The 27994-nt window shown below is 30.9% G+C and overlaps 1 protein-coding gene and 1 long non-coding RNA gene across 8 annotated transcripts; one reads left to right on the forward strand and one right to left on the reverse strand.

The window, feature by feature from the left end:
- Positions 1 to 192: 192 nt before the first annotated feature.
- On the reverse strand, positions 193 to 27537 carry LOC148614491 (putative inhibitor of apoptosis). 7 transcript variants are annotated; one of them, XM_088588583.1, is made up of 10 exons: positions 27456 to 27537; positions 14366 to 16264; positions 13540 to 13706; positions 12840 to 12966; positions 10890 to 11053; positions 9127 to 9178; positions 8622 to 8759; positions 7852 to 7983; positions 6533 to 6571; positions 193 to 5623 (listed from the first exon to the last, which is right to left on the reverse strand). In XM_088588583.1, exons 2-10 carry the CDS (start codon positions 15213 to 15215, stop codon positions 5427 to 5429), a joined length of 1866 nt encoding a protein of 621 aa, XP_088444709.1. In that variant the 5' UTR covers positions 15216 to 16264; positions 27456 to 27537; the 3' UTR covers positions 193 to 5426. The 7 variants fall into 7 exon arrangements, with proteins under 7 accessions (XP_088444709.1, XP_088444704.1, XP_088444710.1 ...); XM_088588578.1 differs by having other exon boundaries at positions 6533 to 6574; XM_088588584.1 differs by lacking the exon at positions 27456 to 27537 and adding an exon at positions 18193 to 18268.
- Positions 21091 to 25985, forward strand: LOC148614492 (uncharacterized). The gene is made up of 3 exons (XR_015923698.1): positions 21091 to 22202; positions 22909 to 23089; positions 23554 to 25985. It is a non-coding gene; the product is annotated as an uncharacterized LOC148614492 (long non-coding RNA).
- Positions 27538 to 27994: the final 457 nt, after the last annotated feature.

The raw sequence follows: 27994 nt of genomic DNA on the forward strand, positions 1-27994 counted from the left end.
CTGTATTCGTCTGTAAGATTGTATTTTGTATTGATTGGCTCGATTCTTGTTTTATAAGTTAAGAACTTAGAATGGGGCAAGATAATCAAAACTAAATATGCATCTAGATGGATAGAGTTTTTTTTCAAATTCGTAAGTTCTTTCTTTTCTTTCCCTTTTGTCAACACAGTCTGGGGAGTCAATTACCTCAAATCATTTCAAGTAAATTTATTTAATAAATGAACGTAAATAAAGAAGAAATCACTTCATACACAAAGTTCATGCAAAAATACACACTATATCACAGTTACATTAGAACAGCACTTCAGATGACATTTTAAAATGTTAAAAAATTAGTTCCTAATCATTTATCCCCATTAAGGAGGTAGACCTAGGGTAAGGGATACAACTCGTAAAAATCATTCAAACGTTTGTATTCAGCATTTTACATCAATCTTATGTAAGCATCTAATTAACTTGGATTCACTTTATTCTGCTTCAAACGAAAGCTTGAGAGGCTTTGGTGAAATTGAATATGATGCAAACGTATCACTGATTACATGAGTTATGTCCCTTATCCCAGGTCTGCCTCCTTAAGGTAATATAACACTATTTACACCCTCATTTACCTAAGTGACATGATAATTTAAACTCCTGGCTACAGATATAATGTACAGACAGCAATCATTGTAACTATCATCTATCATAAGACTTGTATTTGTACAATCAGCCAGATAGAAAATAAAAAGTTAAACAATGACCTATATATTTGATTCTTTCTGTTTAATGTACATCAAATGAACAAATTTCATCAAACAAACATTGATTTACATTTCTGTAGGATTAATCTGACAGACAAAAAAATAATAGTATTCTACACTCAATACTACATGTACAAAAGATGAGAAACAAAATTAAATGACTTTTTTTCATCCCATTATGTCAAACTGAGCACATTATGATCTTAAAGGGGTTTTCTTCTCTAGGTGTTTTCATAATTGATTAGAAGACTAATTTCTTAACTATGGCATCCTTTTTAAAAGCAGAAAAAAGGAATAGTTTAAATCCATGGTGTAACTGTATATAACGGAAAGCTTTCTATGAATGAATTGGATTTTTCTAGTGGCTGGAGTTATATAATTAGTATCAATCGTACATAACAGTATGGTTTCATAACTTTAATAATAAATTCAAATTAATGGTTGGGATAATTGTTAACCTACATATAACTTTGTTAACATTAAAAGAACTGACAATAAAATAAATCAGCATTTACATATTAGAAATGCACAAACGAAAAACACAATACAGAAATAATATTATTTTATAAAAAATGAACAAAAATAATCTATAACATATGTAAAGATTCATCATGAAAGTGTAGAAACATAAATGTAAATAAGCTAATAGCAACACCAGAAATAAAATATAATAATACATTTAAGTGACTTTAACTGTGAAATTACAATAAGGTTATTGCATATGACAATGAAAACATCAAGTTGAACAATCTGTTGTGCTTATACCCCGTTCATTAAGTTAATATTGGAGAGTACCCAAATATAACGGATGCCCCATCTATATGAATCTACACACTAAGTTTGAAATCAATCCATCTATTTGAAAGAGTATTCAAGGGAAACAAAGTTATAGCAGTAATCAAAAGAATTTAATCCAGTGACAAAGGCCAGACACGGAAAACAGACTTATACAATAAAGAACACAAAGTAACAACAGAAAGATAAACAAGGCGATTCTAATCTACCACCCACTCCTTCAGTGGGGGCATAATTTTATTTATCATTACAAACTACTTAACTAAATGTTGAGTATAAGGATGAGCTACAAGATACCACGTAGCAGTCAGCTACATTAATAATTATCAAATCAATATATAAGAACATACAGAATATGAACATTATATCAAAAACAACCATTCAAATTAATAAGAACTTATTTCCCCACCCGCCCAATCAGTTTTAAGATGCCTTAATTTACATACAGTAATCTGTAGTTATTTAAAGAACACCCATTTTTAAAAACCAAGACAACAAATAGAAATATACAAACTTCAATCTAATGCAACACACTGTAAATGGAATTTCATAAGAAAACACTGTGAATCCACTATTGACTATCTCAAGTTTTTTAGCCATGCACATTTATTTTTTAAGAATTTTAATTGTTATTTTCACAAATGTATTTAACAGTTGCACTAGAATGGAGATAACTGTAGATTTGAAGAATTGTTTTGACTGTGACAATTATGTATTTAATGTCTCCACTCATGCATGATAAGTCAACTCAGTTTGCCATTGTCAACTAACTGACACCTGCAAATCTACAAATACATTACAGTTATCTCCTGCATGTAGAATGTGTTGTTTAGGATAAACTGAAAAGTTTTGTTTACTAATGGTAGAATGAAACTATAGTACAAATTAAAATAATAATACTTTGAGCAAAACATATTCATTTTTTCAAAAACCATTCTCATATAACTCTCTTTATGAAACTTGCCATAAATTTACAATGAAATAGTTGTAAATACATGTACATAGGAACCAACACCTGACAGTATTATTTAGACAGACATGACTTTCCCATCTTTAGCTCACGAGTTGTTGCCCGTCACACATACACATTGCTTTTGTAGTTAAAATATACACAGAAGTCAAAGGTAGGTTAGACGGCAACTCCTCCCATCTGTCTCATCTCCATCCATGAAAGTCATCATCTGTCTCTACAACACATCACACATTAGTTCCATAGTAATGCAAGATTTTTTCCTTCTTTTAAGGATGCACAACAATACATCAATATTTGAAATAAAACATTTTTACTTTAACAAACTATAATATAATGACTTCTTAGTAGAAAATCTTACCACACAAGTTTCTGAGTGCAATTATTACTCTAATTTGTCTTATGTCTTTAAGACAAACATACTTTTGATTTCCTATCTGTTATAGCTTTCACATCTGATTCCTCTGTCAGTTCATTTGAACTTCATTCTTGAAGCGTGATTTTTCTAAAATTTAATTCTGCATTTTAACCAAAATAAAACAACACCAGTTAAGGTGTTCCTTTAAACATATTTTGATTATTAATCATATATTCTTCAACATTATCATATTATTTTAACTCCAAACTTTACATTACCTAATTTCCAAACATTCAATAACCATACATGAATACACATGTATGCCAACTCCCAAATCAACCTGATGACTAATCTATCCTGTCTTCTAAATCAGTAGGCAAAAAGTATAATTACAACTCAATCTGTACCATAAACAAAATCATATATTATTCAGAAAATTATAGAGAAAGTTTATGCTTGTACAGATACAAACCTGAGTAGGCCAAAACAAAATATATGTGTTTTCTATATGTATTTCATTTAACTTTTATCAAATAGTTCAGGTAGGCAACTTTATAAAAAAAAAATAAAGATCCTTGCCTAAAATTGAAAATTTGTTCACTAAAAGCATTTAACCTTATTCCAAAATTTCGAGTCTTTTATTCTGCTTAAATGTTTAGGGTTGACTGTAAAAAAAAGTAAGGTAAGGAAACCAAAAACACACATATTTCTATTTTGGCCTATAGTCCAATTCACCTCAGATTGTTTGCGGTTTTTTGCGTTTATTTTTGTAATTACTCGACGGTTCTTTTCAAAAACTTGCCATTTTATTCATGTCGTTCTGTACTACGATTCCCTTACAATTATTTTTCGTTCTTACCTCCGAGATTGAAAAAATTCAAAATTTATTTTTCCTACGAGAATTTTGCATTGAATGTATTGTTTATCCGCCATCTTGTTTCTATGGATATTTTGAAATGTTCCCTATTATCTCACAATTGAAGAGGTGAAATAACATGATTTCCCGCCATATTTCTGGTTCCCTGCTAAATTATTACTTTATTTGGTTAGACTCTTATTAAGTACCAGTTGTAACATTTTCATTCGGAACTTCTGGTTTTGTCTTTTACTAAAGGTAAAGAGCAGAAATATGGCGGGAAATCATGGTATTTCAGCTCTTCAATTGTGAGATAATAGGGAACATTTCAAAATATCCATAGAAACAAGATGGCGGATAAACAATACATTCAATGCAAAATTCTCGTAGGAAAAATAAATTTTGAATTTTTTCAATCTCGGAGGTAAGAACGAAAAATAATTGTAAGGGAATCGTAGTACAGAACGACATGAATAAAATAGCAAGTTTTTTAAAGGAACCGTCGAGTAATTACAAAAATACACGCAAAAAACCGCAAACAATTTGAGGTGACTTGGACTATAGATACATATTCTACATTAATCACACGTTTGTTTTTGTGTTTTTTTAATAAAAAAATATATCTGATTTAATCATACACTGCGAAGTTCAGTTAAAAATGCAATAACAAAAAAATTAAATTAGTTTAATGCATGTATTTTTTTCAACAATATTCCTGCTAATAAAATAAAACCAAACAAAATGTCAATAATATAATGTTCACATCCTTCTTGGCACATTTCTTTTGCAAACCCTTAAATGACTTGTATGTAAAACATTCTTTAGTTCAAATATGATAATGAACAATATAACACATGTGAACAGCAAAATTTATATATAGAGAGATAGTACAGCAAATTTATATATATAGATATTTTTTATACCATAAAGTTTCAATCAAATTTTCACCTTGATGTGAATTCTGCAACTTCTTGCAAGAGATTTAAAATGTAAACACACAACATATTCAATAATAACAATGTAGTGAATAGTCTCATAAGGTAGATATTTTTATCAAAGGGCTGTACTACTCTATTTGTTGATGGATGTAAATAGCATCTACATATACCTCAGGTATAAACACCTGGGTACACAGGCAAATGTGCCACACATGAGAATCAGATGGTTTGCAGCATATGATTATCATGCGAATCGAGCACCATATGATAATCACATGTTCAGTTAACATATAATTATTGCATGGTTGTCATATGATAATCACATGTTTTTCACAAACATATGACTATCACATGTTTTCAAGCCCATATAATAATATCAGAATCATATGGTAATCATATGACTACCACATGTTAAATATCATATGATTGTCATATGATTACCATATGATTATCATATGAATCGAGCACCATATGATAATCATATGAGGCACATCTGCAAATCCAAGAATAAATAATTGGATATTTTTCAGCAATTTTAATATACAATTTTTATCCTGCAACTATATTTTTAGCGAAAATTTAGAAATAAAGGCCACACCATCTTATTTGTCTAGTAAAGGCATAGTTCAAAGATAAATTATAATTTTTTTTCCTGATGAAATTATATTTTTATTTTTTTTATTTTTTCTGTCAACAATGATTATGTTGTACAAACAACAAATCACAATCACCTCCATCAAATTTGTAGGGAAATTTACCCTATAAATGATCATGCAAGAAAAGTTTTGTATTTCTTTTTGACCTTTTTCTTGCACTTTAAACAATGGTGGATGACCTTAGCACAGTCCTCACAGGTCAGTCTATGTCCACATGGTGTGAACAACATGCAAATTTCATTTTTCCCACATTTCCAACATAGAAGTCTTTCCTTTAACTTTTTGTTTTCTTCCAATACTTTATTGGCATCTGGAATTAAATTGTAACATTATATATTCAAACTATTGTTAAAAATGACACATACATGATACAGGAACAGTATAAGCTTTAATTACTTGCTACCATTACAAAATTGGGGAATACAAATGCCACAATTTATGATGCTTGATTTTACTAGATGCATCTATAACTTCTGTTAAGACAATCACAACACAAATTGGGATTTTTTATCATATTTCATATGGAAATTACTGATGTTTACTAAAGCATGTATTCACCTGCTCATGAATATATCAGGTGAGTGAGAACAATCAATACTAGGTAAATCATTGAAATCACAGATAATATATTTTATAACTCACTTCCCCATAAAAACAAATATTTAAAAAAGTCTTAAGAACATTAAGTACCTCTCCATCTCAGAATCAGGCAAAATGTGTATAAGTGTGGCACATGAAGAAAAAAACACACATATTTTATTGCATTAACCAAGTACTTATACCTGACATCCTCCAGAAATAACTATCAAAGTTTTTGTAATATTGCCTGTTTAAGATATTGAAAGGTCAAATTTAGTTGAAATGCCCATTGAAAAATGACGGAAAATTTTACCACTTTTTCTTATATAAGCAGTCAAAAATATTTATTTCACAGATGCTTCAGGATAAATCTAAATGGTTATTCTGATGTTTCCAGAATAGTACTTAAGGAGGTAGACCTAGGGTAAGGGACATAACTCTTGAAATCAGTGACATGTTTGTATCATATTCAATATCACCAAAGCCTTTCAAGCTTTCATTTGAAACAGAATGAAATGAATCCAAGTTACTTTGATGCTAACATGAGGTTGATGTAAAATGCTGAATACAAACATTCAAATGATTTGTAAGAGTTGTGTCCCTTACCCTAGATCTACCTCCTTAACACTCATGTACCTACCCTCTACTGGTTCTTCCTGCTCTAACTGTTTCATAAATTCTGCTGAAATATTACGGAAAAAAACATTAACTAAATCTGACTTGACCACATCAAATGTTGATCCAGTGGGAGAAATAAAATCACTAAACAAATTATGCTTTCTATAATTTAAAATTGACAGAATTCCTTCTGAGTAACAAGTATGTATAGAATAATGAACAAGATTTCTATGTGTACCCATATATCCTCCTCTGCAAAAAAAAAGTTGAAGTGCAAAAACCCTATAACTTCTGTAAAATTTAAAATTTGTCCAAAAAAAATTGTGGGGCAATAAAAACTACATACATGTATATGGACTATCAATCCTATAAAATTTGAACAAAGTCCTTGAGTGATTTCTGAGGAGTTGCGGCCATAAAGTGTTCCTTTAGTGAAATATGTATAAATTCAGGGATTTGATACAACATATCTACCCAAAAGAACTTGAGATAAAGGATACTACAGACACTGTGAAGTCAGCCTCATATCTTGACCTACACTTAGAAATCGATGGTAAAGGAAAACTATTGACCAAACTTTACAACAAATGTGATGACTTTTCATTCACAATTGTCAACTTTCCTTTCACCTGTGGCAACATCCCTTCAGCACCTGCATATGGAGTGTTCATATCGCAATACATACGTTATGCCAGAGCTTGCCGAAACTACACAGACTTTTTGTATCGCCCTAGAACTCTAACAAATAGGCTTCTGGAACAGGGTTATGTTGCTACAAGATTGAAGTCATCACTACAGACCACAGAAGTTTTATGATCGTGTTCTTATAGTGTAGTATGTACAAATTCAACATCCCAAAACTCCTGTCAAATTTGTTGAATCAAAATGGAGGCACTAAAAAATCAACTACCAATTTAAATAACAAAATTGAACAAGCTAAAGACATAGGACGATACTGTTTGATTTAATAATATGCATTTAAAACACATAATACAACTCATCATGATGAAGCTACATACCTTTATCAACATTAATTCTTTGACTCACTAATCTGCTTGCATTTGAGCTCAATTCAAATGACTAAAAGCATGACTTATCTGATTTCCTATGTCACCAGAAATACATTCTATTATTGTCAATGACTAAACAAGTGGCTGAAACCAGGATAAACATCATGGTTTCTTTATTGTAGTTAATGTTATGATTCAACTGGTTACTGTTCTCCATCAGTTCAGCAAAATATTTGTCTTGTAAATGATGTTGACCAGATCAAGTTTGTGTTGTATTTGTCACAAAGACTACTATTTATTTCCAATACTACTTTCATTATTGATATTTTACCAGCAGGAAGTAGAGGATCCTTTGGAGGGGTAGTTTCCTCGGTATCAGAATCTTCAGTAGGAAGTTCTTCTCCTCGTTCCTGTAGGTCTATTATTTTGTTTATTACTTGTTCAGGTGTAAAGTCAAAGTTCCCTGTAAATACAGATTTCATTAAGTTCTGATTCAAAAGTAACATGAAAACATAAATGCTTTACTTGTTCAAACCAAAAAAAAAAATATGCTGTGAACTCTTGCTTACCATACACTAACCCTGCTTTTTAAATAATAAGCAGTTTATGATGTTTGGGTCCAAAACATATTTTTCTTAATGGCATAGCTATAAAAAGCTTTGTCTGAATGTTTAAGTTTCTGTGATAAGACATTACTGAGAAATGTGTGACAAAAACTTTTGTATTAAACTCAAATGTTGGAAAAAAAAGGTCATCAAAATCAAGATCTAAAACTTTTACCTACGATACAACAAACTATGTACATTTTTATCAGTCAAAATATCATACGATAGTTTTTGCAAAGACAAGTATGAAGAAAAGTTTCTATGGATTCATGCATAAACCCAAATATACACAGACAAATACAAATAGAACTAAAAGGGTTAAACAAAATATATTCCTTTAGAGAAGGTTTTAATGAGTACAAATACTCATATTTTAGAACTTAAAACCGCCAAAACATTATTTCCCACAATACACTTGCATTAAGCTTATCTTCAAACTATTGCTAAACTCTGACTACAATATATTATTTACTAACAAACTGACATGACAACTTACCTAATTCTTGGAAAACCTCACCAGCAGCCATTTTGATTGCATTTTTGCTGTAACCCCAGCTTGTTAAATCTTTAAATTCTTTTTTTGATAAAACTTCCTTCAGTTTTCTTTCTCTCACATCATCTCTTGTCAATGCAGCTACAAAAGCAGGATATGATAAAAATATATACCAACTCACACAAATAAAAAAGAATAACTTTTTTTAGCAAGACAGATATATTGACAGACAGACTGACATACAATGGTATACCTCAATAAGTCCTTAAAAACAGGCATATTAAAAAGGGTAGTACATGTAGTAAATATTAAAATGAAGAAATAATTACTAAAATACACACTGTACAGATGTGAAAATCAAATTCCTTTTCATATTTCAGTTAGTAATACATGTAGTGAGGATTTTTTTGGTAATTAACACATTCATATAGATTCCTCCCATTTTTGTGGAGAAGCCTCACACAGCTAAAACTGGGAATTTTCTATAGTGACAAAATAATAGACAAACCTTCTGTTTCTTCTGATTCTCTAATCAAAGCATCTACACTTGGACCTCTCTCCTGAAAAATCACATCAGAATACTATACTTTAATAGACTGATTTCACATTCTCAGACACACTTGTACAAGCAGTTTTGATTTAAAAAGGTAGGTTGATTTATCATCTTTTTGTTTCACATCATTTATTTTGGGGCATTTTACAGATTGCCTTGTGGTATGGGGTTTGCCCATCATTGAAGACCATGTATTGACCTATAGAAGTTTAATTGTTTGTTGCTTGCCATTGGTGGATAACTATATATATCTCTTTGGCACAATTGAAAAAAAATCATATAAATGTTCATACATGTAATACCAACACACTTACTGTGAAGAAACATTTTTTGAATTTTTGTCTATTCCCCTTACCAAATCTATGATCAATTCATGTGAATTAGTCTGGATATAAAGAATTCAATTACAGCAAATTTGGCAATCAAAGTGCTGATAGCACTGGCAGTTTTTGATTCTTATGAAAATTGTAGCATGAACAAAATTTCAAAGATTATATGATGTTAAATAAAATTGTGATCATACATTTGCATTTAAAATACTATAAATAACCAGTCATTTTTAATATGTATAAAATGAAAATCAGTCTATACTACTGATCCAACTTCACACATTATCCAAATTTTTGTTCCATTTCACCTTTTACCCAAATTTTAAATCTATCCAAAAGTCAATGTGCATTTACAACCAAAAGCTATATCAACAAAGCATTTATCCTACTTAACAAAAATACTTAAATAAAACTAATAACAGCTTAAGAAAATAATTTCCTTAACATAGGATATTCAGAATCTAGACACTTCAATCAACTTGAATTTTCCCACCAATTTCACTTAGTTAAAATCACTGCTCTTCACATCCTGTTTATAAATGGTAAAATGTTAATGATAGGATGGATAATTTGACTTATGTGTTAATATGAAAATATCAAATATGTTTTATCCATCCAGACACATTACTGCTAGAAATAAATTCCCTAAATGTAAAGTTATTAGTAAATATCTTTCAAGGCCAAAAAGGAATCCCTCAAACCTTGAGTTGATATGAAGATCTTAACTTTATTTGCATCAATAGTAGAATATTTTAGAGCAGATAAATTGCAAGAAACATGTTTACTTGTTATAAAAGAGGTATTGCATGATGTAAAAGGAATTAAATTTGGACTTTATTTTTGTGTAGTGTTCAGAAATAGTAGAGAAGTTCCAGTGATAGACCTTTGACATAAGGTATTTTGATCCTGAAAAAGGATCAAAATTCAAAAAAAATATTAATAGAAAAGATGAACTGTTTTTACTGTAATAAAATATATATTAATTCAAAACTTGTTGTTATCTGCGAGTTAAATTAATTTGTATGAAATACCTAATTATCAATCTTCGTCTATGTTCAATTGAAACCATTACTAGAATTCCTTGTTGTGTGAAATAATACATTCAATAAGGTAGTACACATATAAATTTCCTGGTCTACTAATATTTATTATATGCAAGTATTACTACAGTGTTCTAGACTGCATACAGATCCAGAGATACAGAAATACAGTAAAATCATTGACTAGACATATCCTACTAAGAAAATGATATATTTATTGTAGACTCTAAAATTTTGTATTTCCCCAATATAAGAGATTAGTCAGCAATACACAATAGAAACATGGCGTCAATTATAAATTTGGTATAATAAATAACTGTACTAACAGCCATAATAAGTAACCATTTACCTCAAATTGTTCCCGAGCACTGTTGATAAAATCTCTGCCTTTCATTTTGATTACAAATTTACAGAAAGGAAAATAAATAGCATGTTGTTCCCAAGGGTTATCTCCCTCTTCCCAGTGCTGGAGCCCTCCATCACAATAATGACATCGACATTCATCATTACGACCTGAATAACATGTAAAAAAAGTAAATTAATAAGAAAATTTATATTCCAGATTCTAAATTATGCTATTATTCTCACTTGTGACTGTATGCACCAGGTCCATGCTTACAGTTTTTAGTAGAGTCGAAGTTGCTCATTTACTTTTGTTGCTTTGTACGTATTATTTTACGTTATTTTATTTTATATTATGTTCTTTGTTGTGTATGTCTGTTTTCCCTGTCTGGTCTTTGTCCCTGGATTACATTCTTTTGATTTCCCCTAGAATCTTAGTTCCCTTGATTATTTTTTATACTTCATACTTTATGATAACGGGTTTAAATATAAATTTAAAGCTACTTGACAGACAGATATCCAGAAAACACATCTAGTTAGGCAGTAACATGGATCAAATATTTGTTTTTATCTTTATAAATATCAGATAAAAGATAAACTATACAGACTGATAAAATTTGTAATTTGGAAGAGTTATGGTTCTTGATTTGGTTGATTCACGTGTGAGATGAATGTAAGGTTTTCTCAAATATATTGATTTGTATACAGAAAGCACTATTTTCACATAAAATATGGTGTCTGTAGACCAAAAAGAGCACAGGTCTGTTTGATGTCTTTTTCTGAATTGACGAAATATATGATGAAAAAAATAAAATTTATAATAATCAAAAGGGAGCTCTAATCAACAAGGTTTAACATTTTACTAAAGTTCCATGAAAATTGGTAGAAGCATTTTTGACTTATTGTTCGAGTTGTGACAGACAGATTGACTGACGCAGGTATGCCTTCAGGTATCTAGATATTGGCAACAATACTGAAGTATCAACAATACAGCAAAATTCCAGTATATGGCATGAATGTGAAAACATGTGTGAAACAAAGACAAATGGGCATAAAAACATATCATGGAATAGGAACACTGATCTTCATGCTAAGTTAAAATTGTTCCAAAATACCTCCTATTCTTACATGTATGTCTATAATAATGTAGTAAGATATTCCATTTTCTCAATTAATCAATATTTACAGGTAAAATAAGTTATCAGGATATTAAAAAAAATGCAAATAGAAAATTATAAAATGACAAAGTTGATCACTTTTTAAAAAAATTTCATGCACTTTATACATGACTCTTTTGTTTATCTATGCAATATGAATGCTAAATTTTATGTGAAAACAATTAAATGATTTAAAACTTTTCAATACTGTTTTCCAATATTTCATTTTTCTATTAATAAATATTTGTATACATGTTTCAAGAATGTTTAATATTTTCAAAACCATAAATTATGACTTTTTATTTAATAACTATAAATAAATTCCTTACTAATTTTATTTTTTTCAACAATGACCCTTTATTTTTTTATCATTGTTTGAATAATCCATAAAAATAACCACTATGAATGAACAGCATTTAAATCTGAAAAAAATCATTGAAAACAACCTAGATATGTGACAAAGGACACATAAAAAAAGGATTTTTTTAAATCTAAATTTGGCTTAATTAGTTTAACTTATACCCTGTACAGTAAGTATAGTACCAAATCATTGATCAAAGAAATTCTATATTGTGTGTACACTAATAATTCTTCCTTAAATGGCAATGAGGAAGAAAATATTTGTGACAACATTTTTCAACAAAAATTTCCAATTCTAAATATATATTAACTGGCGTAAATAACATTCATTGTGATATGAAAATGTGACACACACACACAACATACTTTTAAAATTTAAATACAGTCAGAGTCCTCATGTCACAAATTGTTGCTCCATCAAAAACATTTGTGTAAATTACCTGTAAAGAAGAATCCAGCCTTGGCAATGTCTATAGATGTTGGTCTTACTATTCTGTTCGGCCAGCCACTAAATGTTCTTATTCTGGCCGATTCATCTATCAGATTAGGAAATTTAGGGTCGTAAATCTAGTAAAACAAACAGATAATAACCTATCCTACACTTTCAAATTAAAATCATTTTGTTCATTTAATTAATAAAAATATTAGTTATATTTAGAATTCTCCATCAGCTAAAACATCTACTTCTAAAGTTGTTGTTGATAATTTCACAAAATAAATATTTAGACTCTTTTAAAACAAGCAGAACTCCCAACAGTTGGATTACATTCCCTTGCTAATAAAAGTCACTTCAATACAATGTAAACAAAAAACAGACATATTTCCCTCATTGTAAAAAAAGTAGGAATTTGGAGAAAAAAATAGGAATTGATAAGGGGGTAAGGTCTACAAAAACAGCGTCTTCTGCCTGTTTAGACAAAAATCAGTAACTTTGGATACATTTTGTACCTAAATTTCAGGAAAAAAGTAGGAATTCCCATTTAAGTAGGAAGAAAATCATGTCTGAAAAAAGAATACTAATGTTTGAAAAAGTTATTTCTTGACTACAATTTATCTGGTACATTTATTACATTAACTCATATTGTATTACCTGATTATGCAATAAATATTTTTTTTTAACTAGAGGTTCTAAAGTCTTACCTTTTTCCAATCTTTCTGAACACCATCAATGTATGGTTGACCTTTGACCCTTTTCAAGTACCAACAGTTAGGACTATGTCTAGCATGCTCCATCCATGCGTCATCTGCTGTATCCCATTCCGAAAGGCCAAGATCACAACAAAAACACCTGACAACATCATGGTCCACTGAAACAGATATACACTTTTTTCTTTACATACATGTAAAAAAACAAGCATAGTATAAGTTGGGGCTTTTTTTTTTGGTTATTGATGTTTGGTTCAGAAAAATCATTAGAATAATAAAACATGCAACATGAATTATCTGAAAACCTTCAAAACCAAACACTTTTTAGTTAAAGTCCATTTACATCAATCAAAATGAACGTTGGTAAACCAAACATCTAATCATCTCATAAAGCATAGAAATTTTAAGGTCCAATAAGGGTTTAAGACAGGTTTCCACTGCATTGATAAATTATGGAGGGATTTACCCTTTCAAAATAAATACAAGTGAATTAAAGTTTTAACAGTAGCTTTAAGTTTAGCAGGAACTTTAAATTCTGAAATCAATAATTGTACCGGTATTTACTGGTTAATGCAGTTTTTTTATTCTACTGACAAATGTTATCCTTAGTTCAGAGAACTTATAAAAAAAATCCTTATTCTGTAGTATTTCTTAAAATAATATATTGTAATTTGAGTATTAATTAAAATCCTGCCATATCTATAATACACAAAACTCTCATTACCAAGTATTTCTGAATTCATATTATTTAAGAAATGTGTGTATTTACTCAATTTATAAGTGTAAACCTTATGGTAACAGATTTGAATAAAGAACTCACATGTATAGAAGAACCCAGCTGTTGCCAAAAATCTTGGATCTTGAATAGCTCGGAGTGGCCATGAACTAAAAGTTACCATTCTAGCACTTACAGTCTCCATATCTGGATGCCTAAAAATCATCACCTCTGGTGGTGCAGGTGCTTCTAAAGAGGGTCTATCTAGCACTGTATCTGATGGAACTGACAGTGGTGAGCATCTAGCATTACTTGAAGAATTTGTACCTTGAATTATTGGGGAGAGAAAGGAACTTCTACCACTGATCACTAAACTGTCATTACCTCCGGCAGGCCCAGAATCACAGACCACAATTGATTCTGGCTGAACAGAAAAGCCACTATCTGCACTGGATTCTTGAACAACTGAAGAAAACTCCATAGGCTCATGTTTAACATAGTTTTGACTACCATCAGCTGTATTTGAATCTATTGTATCTCTTATACTTATTCCTTCATCATGATAAGCCAAATAGGATGCCTTTGGTGTAACTTCAAGGTCAGAAGAATCTTTTTCTATTTCTACAAAATTATTCAGCTGCCATTTTTCAGGGTTGTTAAAAGTTGCAGGACCTCCTTCTGGTTTTAATATTGATCTAATGAATTCACAGTCTGGATTAAGTTTGAAGTGCATCTTCTGTGGATGGACATTTCTTGTCCAATCTTCTACAGATGTTCGTATTCCACAACTAAAACAGGACACATTTAACCCATCACCTTGGTATATGAAGCCAGCCTTGGCCAGTAAACGTGGCCAAACTGGTGCATTCTGTGGCCAATTCAAGTAAATAAATGTATTTTGTCTTGCTGCTTCATCCTGGTAAACATCAAGTAGTCTTGCTTGCGCAGTTGCCATATTTCAATAAATTATTTTCAAAGAAATATTCAAATTAGTAAATATTAAAAAATCACTCAAGAAATAATAAAAACTTTATAGAATTATTTCGCTTGATTATCTTACAAATATACAACAATGAAACAACTAAATTGAAAATTCTTCTATACACAAAGTGACGAATATTTGCAAAGTTTTTTAAGGCTCTCAAAACAATTTGATAATGGCACACTTAACGGACGAGAAATATCAATGTCCTTCCAATAAGCTTTGTTCAACTTCTTCCTGATAAGAACTTTAAAGTCTTTCCTGTCTTCAGTATGATTTTTAAATAAAAATTTCTTCTTGTTTGACTCTAAAAGTCTTCTGATTTTCAGCAGCTGTAAAATCTCCTGGAATGCTCCACTCTTTCCTTCAATTTCCTCACTTACTTTATCCGGGTCACTATCAACTCTCTTGTTTTCTTCAGTATCAGAACAAGATATTTCACTTTTGTTCTGTTCAACTGTGATATTAGAAACAAGTAAAAGTAATGTTATCAGAAAATCAACTGATGTACACTCAGAACAATATGAAATTTTTGAAATATAATGTGTTCTTGGAGATAATGTGCAAGAAAAAACTCTCTTTACACACAATTTTCGATAATATGTTCTATCCTCAAAGGTTTTCTCACTATAGAAAATAAAGTTATTACAGTCAATACATGTACATCTAATACACGGGAAATCTAAATTATTCAAATAATCTGCAAGATCCAACTCAGCAGTCAGGGTGCATTGGCATGCCTCATTTTCAACATCTTGTTTTAAACGAAAATAAAATATTATAAAACCGAGAGTAAGTAGGATGGCAGCTATCAACACAATCTGTATGATGGTTGTGTGTAATGCACAGAATTTGTTATCTACATCCAGGCAATCAGTGGTGTCTGCCAATACTAAGTGAGATGAAAAAATGCTATCCATTTCTGACAGAAAAACTTCTGAACAGCTTGTTGAATTCCATACTGACCAACTGATGCTAATTTCCATTATCTCTGAACATGTTTACTAGTTGTTATTGCTTACCTAAGAATAAAAATAACTCTTGGGATAAATGATGTGATTTTAAAAGATAGAATAAAACTTTAAAATACAACTGGAAATAAGACTTGCAACTCAACAGATCTAAGGCTGGATAATATATGAACTTGCATGCATTGTTGTGTTAGGTATACCCCCTCTTATACATCAAGCTGATATGGGACAGCACCCTTAGTTGCTTATGCCCAAAAATATATAAAGCTACACACCAAATTTGAAATCGAACCACCCAATGGGAGCTGAGATTTCTGTGATGTAAATTTGGATGGACAGAAAGAACAATGGACAAGCAAACAGACAGACAGATAGACAAGGTTATTCTGATATACCATCCACTAGATAAGTAATAAATAAATAACATACAAAAGTGGATGAAATGTTGTGATCAACTGCTGACAGTTTCTACTGATAGTCATCTAGATCATATGAAGACAGTGATTTTCCTACTGTTTTTAGACGGGGCCCTGAGTGCCCATGCAATTAGGAAAAAAACTTGTAAATCTCAAATATGTATATAAATGAGGAATACCACAGTTTCCTTTGTATTGAAGACCTGGGGATGCCCATCAGGTGATGATTTGGATAAAAGGCTATATAAAAGGGGAAGAAGTATTAAGGTATTATATTACATCAATATTCATTTCAATAATACAAATTGTTTTCTTTTTTTCATTGGTTTCAAATTAATAAGACACATATGAATTGATATTCTGACTTAAATACATGTAATAGTGTAATTAAAATTCAAGTTTTCTTTCCTGTTAATTTCTAAACATTTTAAGTCCAATATTAGACAGCTGATCTTTTTTCCTCTTTGGCAATCATCATTACTACCGCTAAACTGTTTTTTATTAATCTGTTGTGATCGTTTGTGTAGAAGATCAGTCTACCATTGTTGTAGAACAAGTGTATTTAAATGTATAATGAATTATGAGACACTGTGGCAACAGAAAATTTCATCTGGTCCATTGGGAACTGGGTTTGGACCCAACTGAAAACATGATCAACAATGCATCTCAAGGTGCAACTTGTTACAATGCTAATATGATATACTCTAAACAATTGGAACAAATATAGACACAACATTCATACTACACAAAGCTCAGAACTCCGAATGTTTAACACAGCATAAGCATTCTGACATAGAATGAAAATGTAAAAAGAACTTTAAAATTAGCTATTATATGTATGTTCCACAAGAGTTTTATGAATTGTAGTAAAAAAAAATGTAAAGAAATAGCGAATACAGATTAAGGGATGGTACTCCATACATATAATATCAACCCTAAATCTTTGAACACACTATATTTCTTAACATTTTTTTTAAAATAAAATTCATACAACTGTAATTTGACAAATTAATCATTTAATTTGTCAAACTACACAGTTGTATGAACACATTTAAAATGTGTAGAATCTCTTTGTACATTCCTTTAAGTGGAATATAATGCTAATTCGATTTAGATTACTAAAATCAAAACAGACAAGGAAATCAGCTCAGCCTTTAAATGGGGCGCCGTGAGTTTTATAATATAATTTTACTGTATTACCGCCATTTTAGCCTCAAAATATATCGCTGAAATATTACCCCTACCTTTCACTTTAAGTTCATGTTCGTGTGTAAAATCGTATTACCATAGTATATTCGTCATATAGCATTCGGTACATCATGACTAATTTTATAAAATTAAAAGTTATGAATAATGATAACGTCTTGTTTCAATATAAGCCTTATCTGACTAACTCAGTAACTGATATTGATAAAAATGTAGTATAGTATACATAAAATTTGATTTTGAGTTATAAGTACAAGAATATCATAGATTTATTTCAAATCATTACATAAAGTATTCTTTTCAAAGTTAAATAGCTAGATACCTCTGTCTCTTTTTTTTATAAAACGAAATACATACGTTTACGCAAGGCAACAGGAAATTCCCCTTGCTTAAAATAGTAACAGTTGGGTGACGCTATTTTGTGTAAACAGAATTTGACCCCAACTCTGAATTTCGCGCTCTCTGTAAAAATATTTTAAGACATATAACCTACGTAATAGAACTTTTCAATTAAATTAATGATAGTTTTTCGAGTTCGCAGGAAGCGTAATATAAAGTCCCTGTTATGGTTTCTTTTCGCCGGATATGTTCCTGTGCCCTAGCCAGTCAAGGAGTCGGAAACCCCTGGTTTGGTAAAAAAAAGTGAAAAGTTTGTTCGTTTGCCTTCTGTCATAAAGACAAGATTTTATTCCCATAAACTGAATAATAAATGAATCAATTCGTATTAATTCTAATCTATTCAAGTTGAATTCTAATTCAAATTGCTAACATTCTACTTTTTTTCACAGCTTAAAAGCTTATAAGCGATTAAAATGGAGAAATGATTTGAAGTACTCTTACAAAAAAAAAATCCGTTAGAATGGCACAAAGTCAGATTAGCATGTCAGATAACTGCAAGCGGCCATTCAAATGACGGGGCGGGAAACATTTGGCATGAATGATTTATTTTTATTCAATCATTATAATTAAATACGTGTATTTCACTTTGTCGTGTACAAAAACTGTATTTTATAGTTTTAAAGTGTCTTTTCTATTCTAACGCTGGAATTCACATTTATGATTTTCACAAGTACAAAATATTTTAGCAAAATATGAGACAATCATAGATCAGACCTTTACATGTCTATGGAAACAATATAATTAAATATTAATTATTATACATATATTATACATTTGTAAGTCCCTGATTCAACTTAGTATCTTTTTTTTTCTTTATAAATGCTGTATAGCTTTCTTTTTTTTTCTGTACATCTTGATTTAATAGTGTACGGTTTTGTTTAATAGTGTACGGTTTTGTTTAATAGTGTACGGTTTTGTTTTATTTGTTAAGACGCACGCCACTTGAACTTAATTAGCTTGGTCGCTTGAGACAGAAATGAGCGTGTAGATATTCGACAGGTCTGAAATCGGATCCGAAGATTGGGGACCCGTTCCTGATACTGGATACCAAATATCAAGAAGCTGCGATTAGTGAATGCCGAGAAAAGCGTAACGGAAACAATTTCCCCGCCTGCCCGCTGTCGTATACCGCCCGCCCGAAAACCCACATTCACCATACTATCACCCGATAATGTGAAATTCGGTCAAAAATCATGCAGCACCATAAAGTTGGGTTAACTTGCAGGCATCCGAATAGATATTTTCATTAATGTACATCCACATGCTTAATAATCTACCTATACCACAGGCCCTTGAGAGCAGGATTTTTTTTTTCGATCTAAAAAATTGATTAAATCATTTTGTTTCCATATTTGAGTTATTATGTGTGTTCTCTGACATGCCCGCTTGCTATTTAATGCTGTTTATACTATTCCCAGTTTTCATCTATATATATACTTCTCTGAAAACTGGGCATAGTATAAACAGCATTAAATAGCAAGCGGGCATGACATAAAAAAATCCTGGTCCAAAGGGCCTGTGACCTATACGTTTTATTTAAAAAAAAACATTGATCTGGTTAGGGCGAGAGATGCAGGTGGAAAGATGGACATACAGAGTAATTTCTAAAACCACTCTTATATAAAATAGGGTATGTGGTACGATTGCCAATGAGATACTCATCGACCAAATGCTACACAACGAACATTAACCTTCTACAGGTCACCACACGGTCCTCAATGACGGGCAAAACCCATACCATAAAGCAACCTGTAACAGGCCCCAAAATAAATGGTGTCAAGCTATTCATAAATGGCCAAAACCGACCTAATTAAAACATTGTATAGTCTATTATGAAAATCCTCAACCTAATCAATAGAAAAAAAGTAAAACGAATAATAATGAACATAAAATAAAACAAACACTGGACTATATGTTCCTGGTTTAGGACAGGCACATGAAGCATGTGGCGGGGTTAAACTTGTTTGTAAGCGCTCAATCCTCCCCTAACATGGGAAAGCAGTGGGAAAATACAACAATTTAAACGAATTATAAAATTCTGTCGAATTCTACTCTTGAGATCGACACAGAATACAAACAGGACAAAAGACAACTAAACTCTTTTCTGTGAGGTGGATATAATGCAATATAGTTTATTTAGTTGTGTATTTATTTTGTTACAACCACAGTCATAAATGCTCTTGTCAATTAAATTTATCTAATGTATCCTCAGTCCTGTGTGGTATTTCTACTACCATACTAGCATATGCCAATATAGGTCTTAACTTTTGTAAAAAAAAATATATATATATATATATTTGAAAGGATATGTATATTTTCAATGTTCCAAATATACGATATCAGTCGGAATGTACGTATTGGTTGTCTCAGTTGCATTTAATAATGTACACATGTTTCTCTCTTTTAAAATTAATGTGAAAAATGTGTAAATCATAATAAATCTGAAAATGCTTAAATTAATGTCTGTCTTTGATTTTTTTGTACATCAAGATGTACTCTTAACTTTAAATGCAAAACTGACACAAAACAGCTATTCCATATATGATTCTTTTACGATGTTAAAACTACCTTAATTTTTTTTTTTTAAAAAAGGTCGGAACACGCTACATTTTAAAGCATATGCTCTATTTTTCCAGTAGAATGTTTTCATGTTCAAAATGATTTTAAAGCTTATGCTACAAGTATTTCGTTTTCCATCGTACTGAAAAATTCAAATATATTTTTAAAGCATATAATACACTCTTTTTGTTTATTCGAATGCAAATTCCTACATGATTTGAATATGTAAGTAAATGCTAATTAAGTTCTTTGCATGTGTTTTCGATTGGCAATTGAAATCGATCATGAATAAAAAGAAACATGCATGTACAGCTCGTGCTGAATTACTTCTGCTAATTTGTGTACGTTTGAAAACACCAGAAACGACAATTTTATATGGACTAGACACACCTTTTGCACATATCAAGCATATTGTCTGCAAATTCACTGTAACTTCTATTGAATTGATGTAACATCAAGTTCATAATCAGTGGCGGAGCCTGGGGGAGTCGGGGGCCGCCCCCACCTTTAGAAAATCAAAATATTTAGAAATTGTGTGTGTTAAATCATGAAAAACACTCACTTCGTGATCCTCACCGGTGATCCTGTCAAGATTTTTTTTTGGGTCCCCTTACCTAAAACTCTGGATCCGCCACTAATAATGATAAAAAGATATATAAAAGTCTCAGTGACTATTAATTCACATGTCAGCAGTATTTGACATAATTTGTATGCAGAAAAAGATAAGAAAATGAGGTTAAACCATGACTATACAACGTTGTCATTATCACCATTTAACTCAGGAGACCATGTTTACTACATAAACCAAATATCGTTGAAATCAAAGCAAGTATAAACATTGGCGGGAAAATGGCTACCCAGAACAAACTTTTGTCATCACCATTCAACTTAGAACACAATGTTTCTTATAGAAACCAAAATCATTGGAATTTCGAGCAACTGGTGAAAATGGCCACCTAAAAACATTTTCAATACTGCCAATCAACTCAGAATATCATATTTATCTTATGAGTAGCTTTCATCTTCACTACTCTTCTATCGACTACAATCGAAGACAAAATAAAAAAAAAAAGCATTTTGACCCCCTATGTTTTATTTTTAGTAACGACGGCCATGTTTTTTGACCGATGAAAAATTTTAAATGATCAGTTTGTGCAGGATACCCAACGAAAATAATTATGTCTACTTTCATTAAACTTTGTCGCATGGTTTCAGACAAATTCAGAGATTTTCAAAGTTGTACACGAGAAAAACGAGATAAAAATCTGTTTCAGGAACCCCTATGTTATAATACTTGTAACAGCAGCCAGGTTTTTTTCCCAGACCAAAACCCAAACGATCGTTTTGTGCAGGATACCATAGAAACAATCAAACCAACTTTCATTGAATTATGTACAGTGGTTTCTGAGGTTAGATTTTTTATAGTAATAATATCCAAAACAGCCAAAAAAGCCCAATAAGAGGCTATCAAGAGCCTGAATCGCTTACCTGTTTTAATAGTTATAAAAAGTTGAATACACGCAAAACTTAAAAAATTGTCTAACATCTTTGACCAAATTTGCACTGATGATATTTGTCATGATACTGAATATTCTACTTACGTTAACTAAATAACATGCAAAAAGTGCAAAACAGATCATCAAAAAATGCAATCAACAGATTTTTCCCAAACAACAGTCAAAAACAGGGAAAATGGACAAAATGACACGTTCTGGGGCTGTAAATCCAAGAAGGGTAACAGATTTTTCTGATTTTTGTACCAAGTATAGATATTGAAACACTGAACATTTAATCAATTTACAATTATCATGAATCTGCTTCCGTTTTCTAAAAATGCAAAAATGACTTGTTCAAAGAACATAACTCCAAGAAGGGTCAATAGACAGTGAAATACTGAACATTTTATCAATAATTGATTATTACACATGAATCATCAATCTACTTTCATTTTCTAAATAATAGGCAAAACCTGATAAAAAAGTCAAAAATGACACTTTTAAGGGCCAAAAATCCACGAAGTTTCAACAGATTTTTCTGTCACCAAATAGATATTGAAATACTATAAACATTTTATCAATTTATATTAATCATCAATCTGCTTTCATTTTCTAATAGGCATAAACGGCTCAGACATATTATGTTCAATGGTTTCAGAGGAGAGAATCTTTAAAGAAAAGTTAACGACGGATGGTCGACAGACGACGACGACGACGACAATGACGGGCGTCACGTGATGATAAAAGCTCACTTGGCTTTTAGGCCAGGTGAGCTAAAAGGGCAAATAACTACAACATGGGTAAACAATTTTTTTTTTAAATTTTACCACAAATAAATCTTTATTGCTGAACACTTTTAACCAACCAGAATTTGGTTAAATCTAAAGTTTTGGAGATATACATGTATGCCAAATATTGCTGCATCTCTGACCCTATGTTGTAGTATTAATAACAGCGCCATACTTTTTTCACCGACCAATTGAAAAAGCAAACGGTCATTTCGTGCAGGATACCCGAAGAAAGAAACATACCAACTTTCATTGAATTCTGTACTGTAACAGTAGTTTGTTAGGAGACAATTTTAGAAAGTAAAAGCATAAAACTAAAAGAAAACACTATTATGGGTCAACAAATTTTCACCAAAATTTGAACACAGATTGAGCTCATCATGCTGAATACTTTAAATACCATATGTCAGACTTTGGTTATGGAGATATGTATGGAAAAAAAAATCTGCTGCCTGACCCCTATGTTCTATTTTTAGTAACGGCGGCCATGTTTTTCGACGGATCAAAACCGTCATATTGTGCAGGATATCCTAAGAAACAGTCATGCTAAGATTCACCCAAATCCATTCGGTAGTTTCTGAGAAGATGTTTGAAAAATTGTTTCAACGACGACGACGACGGCGATGGCCGGTAGCAAGTGATGGCAATAGCTCACATGGCCAATAATGGAATAACTTAGGTGATCGAAAAACCATACGACCACTACAATTTTACTTTGACTATAAAGCCTTTATTTAGCATGCAAGGTTACTTTAGTGAGCAGACCGACCGCCTATTCCATTATTAATATGCATGCCGCATATGCAACAAAGTTGTATAAATGATACTTAGTTACGGTACGAATAAAACTAAATGCATGAGCTACATATACGACTTAAGCTATGACAAGCAGCATATGCTGCCTTTTATTAATAGTATTTTATTTTGCAAAATAAACCATTTACGGGTTCGGCAAATAAACGGATTGTGACTAATTACAAGGAACCTCCATACGCACGATATGCAAATGCAAATACACCGAGATATTGCGTAAGCTGTAAAAATACATCGCATATGCTACATTTATTGTAGCATGTTGCAATGTTTAAAGCATATGCAAATTAAAACATTTTTGAACCTCTTGATACACTATACTAGTCTATCGTCTGCAGAGTAATTTATTTGCTGAATCTAACTGTCATATAGTTCATTTTGATTAAAATTGATAAAGTCAGTTTTAATGATAAAATTTCATCATTAAAATTGATAAAGTCAATTTTAATGTTGAAATTTCATTTTTTTAAGTTCTAAAGTTCCAAATTTAGAATATTTAGAGTTTAATTATAGGTATTTGAACATTGAGATATTTTAATATTGCATAAAGTTTTAGTTATGTGTAACCAAAGGGGGTATTAATTCAGATTTTTTTGCTTGTGAACTAGGTGTGAGGCAAGGGGAAAATCTTTCGCCCTTCCTCTTTGCAATCTTCATGAATGATTTAGAATCATATTTTGAAAATCATTATGCTGATTCATTACACATAGTTGACGATTTATTTTTCGAACATTTGAATATTTTCATGAAGGTTTTTCTCCTTCTTTATGCGGACGATACTTTGCTCTTTTCGGAAACTTTGGATGGCATGCAAAATACATTAAATATTTTTGATGATTACTGTAAATTATGGAAACTTGAGGTAAATACTGAAAAATCTAAAGTTGTGGTTTTTTCAAAAAGAAAATTTAGACCAGATGTAAAACTGAAGTTGAATGGGAAAGAACTAGATTATACTGATACTTATTCCTATTTGGGCATACTATTTCAATATAATGGTAGTTTTAATGCTGCAAAAAAGAAACTGGTCGAACAGTCACAAAAAGCTTTATATGCTGTTTATTATAAAATACGAAATTTACGACTACCAATAGAGTTACAGTTAAAGATTTTTGATTCTTTGGTATCGCCTATTCTTTTATATGGTAGTGAAGTTTTGGGTAATGGAAAAAACGATAATATAGAAAAGGTGCATTTACAGTTAATGAAGAAAATACTTGGAGTCAGAATTACAACTCCTAATTTTCTAGTATATGGTGAATTAAGTCGATACCCATTATACATTAATATTAAGATTAGAATGTTGTGCTTTTGGAGTAGATTGTTAGTAACTAATAAGTTATCGTCAAAAATTTATAAATTGTTGTACTCTTTGTATATAGATGGTCAATATCAGTCAGCTTTTGTGAAAAATATTGCAAACATTTTTGATGATACTGGTTTAAGTTTTATATTTAATAGCCAGATGCCAGTTAATCCAATATGGATAAAAAATTACGTGAAACAGATATTTATTGATCAATTCATTCAAAAATGGCGTAGTGATATAGCTAATTCATCTCGTGGACACTATTATTCTCTCTTTAAGCAAGACTTGTTTAGAACCTTATTTACTACGTCTTCAATATAATTATAGATGTTATATTACTAAATTCAGATTGAGTAATTTCAAATACCTATCGAAACTGGCAGATGGCTAAATATAGCAAAGGAAGACAGAAAATGTCCAAAATGTTTAAATAATGATATAGGAGATGAATTTCACTATCTTTTTATATGTACTAATCCAGAAATCAGTAACCTCAGAATTAAATATATTCCCGATTATTATATCAAATATAGCAGTGTCGAGAAAATGGCTGATATTTTTGCATTATGTCATGTAGATTTACTGAAAAATGTATCTTTTTTTCTAAAGAGTTTGAGCAAATTATTTGTGTAATACCGTACCATCTCTGTTAACCATGTTTTTTCCCTTTATGTGTTTGTATTTTGTTCTTTATCAATGTATATATGTTTGTAGTTAAAATGCTGTATTGTATTCTCATGTTGCACTCTGTGCCTGAGTTATTAAATAAAGTCTTTGAGTCTTTGAGTCTTGAGTTTTATTCTCCCACAGATGGCAAAAAGCTGTTTTCAATGAAATTAAGTGGAAAATGATTTCTTGTTTGTTCTGTAGATTAATTATCTAAAATTAACCCGGCTTTGGGCCCAGTTTATAAATTAGTTGTAGGCTTAATTACTTGATTGCGCAATTGAAATCATCTCTATTGTGTTAAGCCGGACGCTTAATCAAGTGGTAGATAATTTGAACAATAGGCAATTTACATATCTTATAAGTGTTCCTACAGTGTCAAAAAGTAGTTTTAGGCACAAATGTAATTGAAATTTATCCGCCGTTTCCTAGCAAATTAAGATAATTTAATTTTAATTGGCTCTCATCTGGAAAAATAGTGCAAAAGCGAGGAATTTCTCTATTTGCTGGTATAGCGTCACTTTTGAGTTTGCCAGCAAATAAAGAAGTTCAAAATAATTCACTGTTTTCCAGGTAAGACAATTTCCATTATTCACTTTAGAAAATTAAAGTTATGGTAATTCTGATGTTCAAATTGGAAATTAGGTTTTGGTTTTCCTAGGTTTAATTTGCTTGCTTCAGTAATTTGATTTTGTATTCACTGACTACTCGTGAATTTGAAGGATAACTTTGGCTACTTCTATATGATGCTAAAACATGCAAAAGCCAGACACGTGTATGCAAGTATTTTATTAAGTTTTATTAAGATATTTGGCTCTGTTGAATTATTTATAATTTTCACTATATTAAGAATAAGCGTTGTTATATCGATGATAGATTTCTTATTACCATGTAAGCGTCCTTGGTTTAGCAAGTTCCAAAACATTTCAGGTAGTCTGTTTTATGGCATAGGTTGATTTTGAATATTCTCGCATTCTTTTATTTGTCTCATAATTTTGATTTATTTAATTGTGTAAATATGATCGTAATGTTGTTTTAATGAAACTGTATACATAAAACATGTTAAAGCTTATAATTGGAAACTTATGCCGGCCAAATAAATGTCAGAGTATTTTCATATAGGCCTATCTGCGTTTTAAATTTTGAAGTGTAAAGTTTGACCGTTCAAGAAATCAAGTGATTTGTCAAATTCAGAAAGTTTTTAATAACCATAGTAACGAAGATCTGATTGGTTAAATAGTTGAATTTAAATGTTCATTCTTATCCTATATTTGTTATACTTAAGCATCTTATATGATATTGCTTATTATTGCGTCACTTTTGAGTTTGCCAGCAAAAAAAAATAATTCACTGTTTTCCAGGCCTGTCAGAAGACCCAGAGTCAGTTACCCAGTAACACACAGTGCCCTGAAACCATACAGTCATAGCTAGCGTCTGTCTGTCTGTAACTTCTACCAGCTATTCCCCCACACTAAACAAGAATAATCGTGTGTCATAACTATCACCTCCCCTAACTTTAATGATTCTACGTAAGCTCTATGCACAGACCAAACATTCATTTTGAAATATATGTACAAAAATTTAACTTACTGTTTCATGCTAGCTTGTTTTCCTGAAAGTGTGAAATTGAAAATTTCTATTACGATGGCTATAGTTATTGTGGGTTTTTTTATAATCTAAAAATAGAATTTTTAAAACTTCCGGGTAAATTTCCCCGTACCTTTTTGCAATAACCTTGGTTCCCTTGATTACGCTTTCAAAAGAAAAAACAGTGAGAAGAATGGTCAGAGTACTGGAATTTCAAATAATTAAAGAAGTCGAAAAATTAAAAAAAAAACATATAACAGCAATGACAGTATTTAAAAAAAAAAAACTCGTGACTTCCGTTCAAATATAGACCTATCACAATTGTAAGCCGTCTCTAAAAGTTGTTTACAACGATATTAAATGCTAGATTGAACACTTTTTCCGAAGAATTTCTTATCTTAAAGGAAAATCAGTGCAGCTTCAGACAAAAAATATTCCACGGTAGATAATATCTTCGTGATCCTTATTTTGTTCCAAATTCTCAAATCTAAGCGAAAAAAACTTTATTGCGCTTTTTTACAGTTTGAAAAGACGTTAATAAA

Source organism: Perna viridis, chromosome 6, assembly GCF_037379345.1.
Source record: "Perna viridis isolate PV_CMFRI_1.1 ecotype Kerala chromosome 6, ASM3737934v1, whole genome shotgun sequence".
In the NCBI taxonomy this organism is placed as follows: domain Eukaryota; kingdom Metazoa; phylum Mollusca; class Bivalvia; order Mytilida; family Mytilidae; genus Perna; species Perna viridis.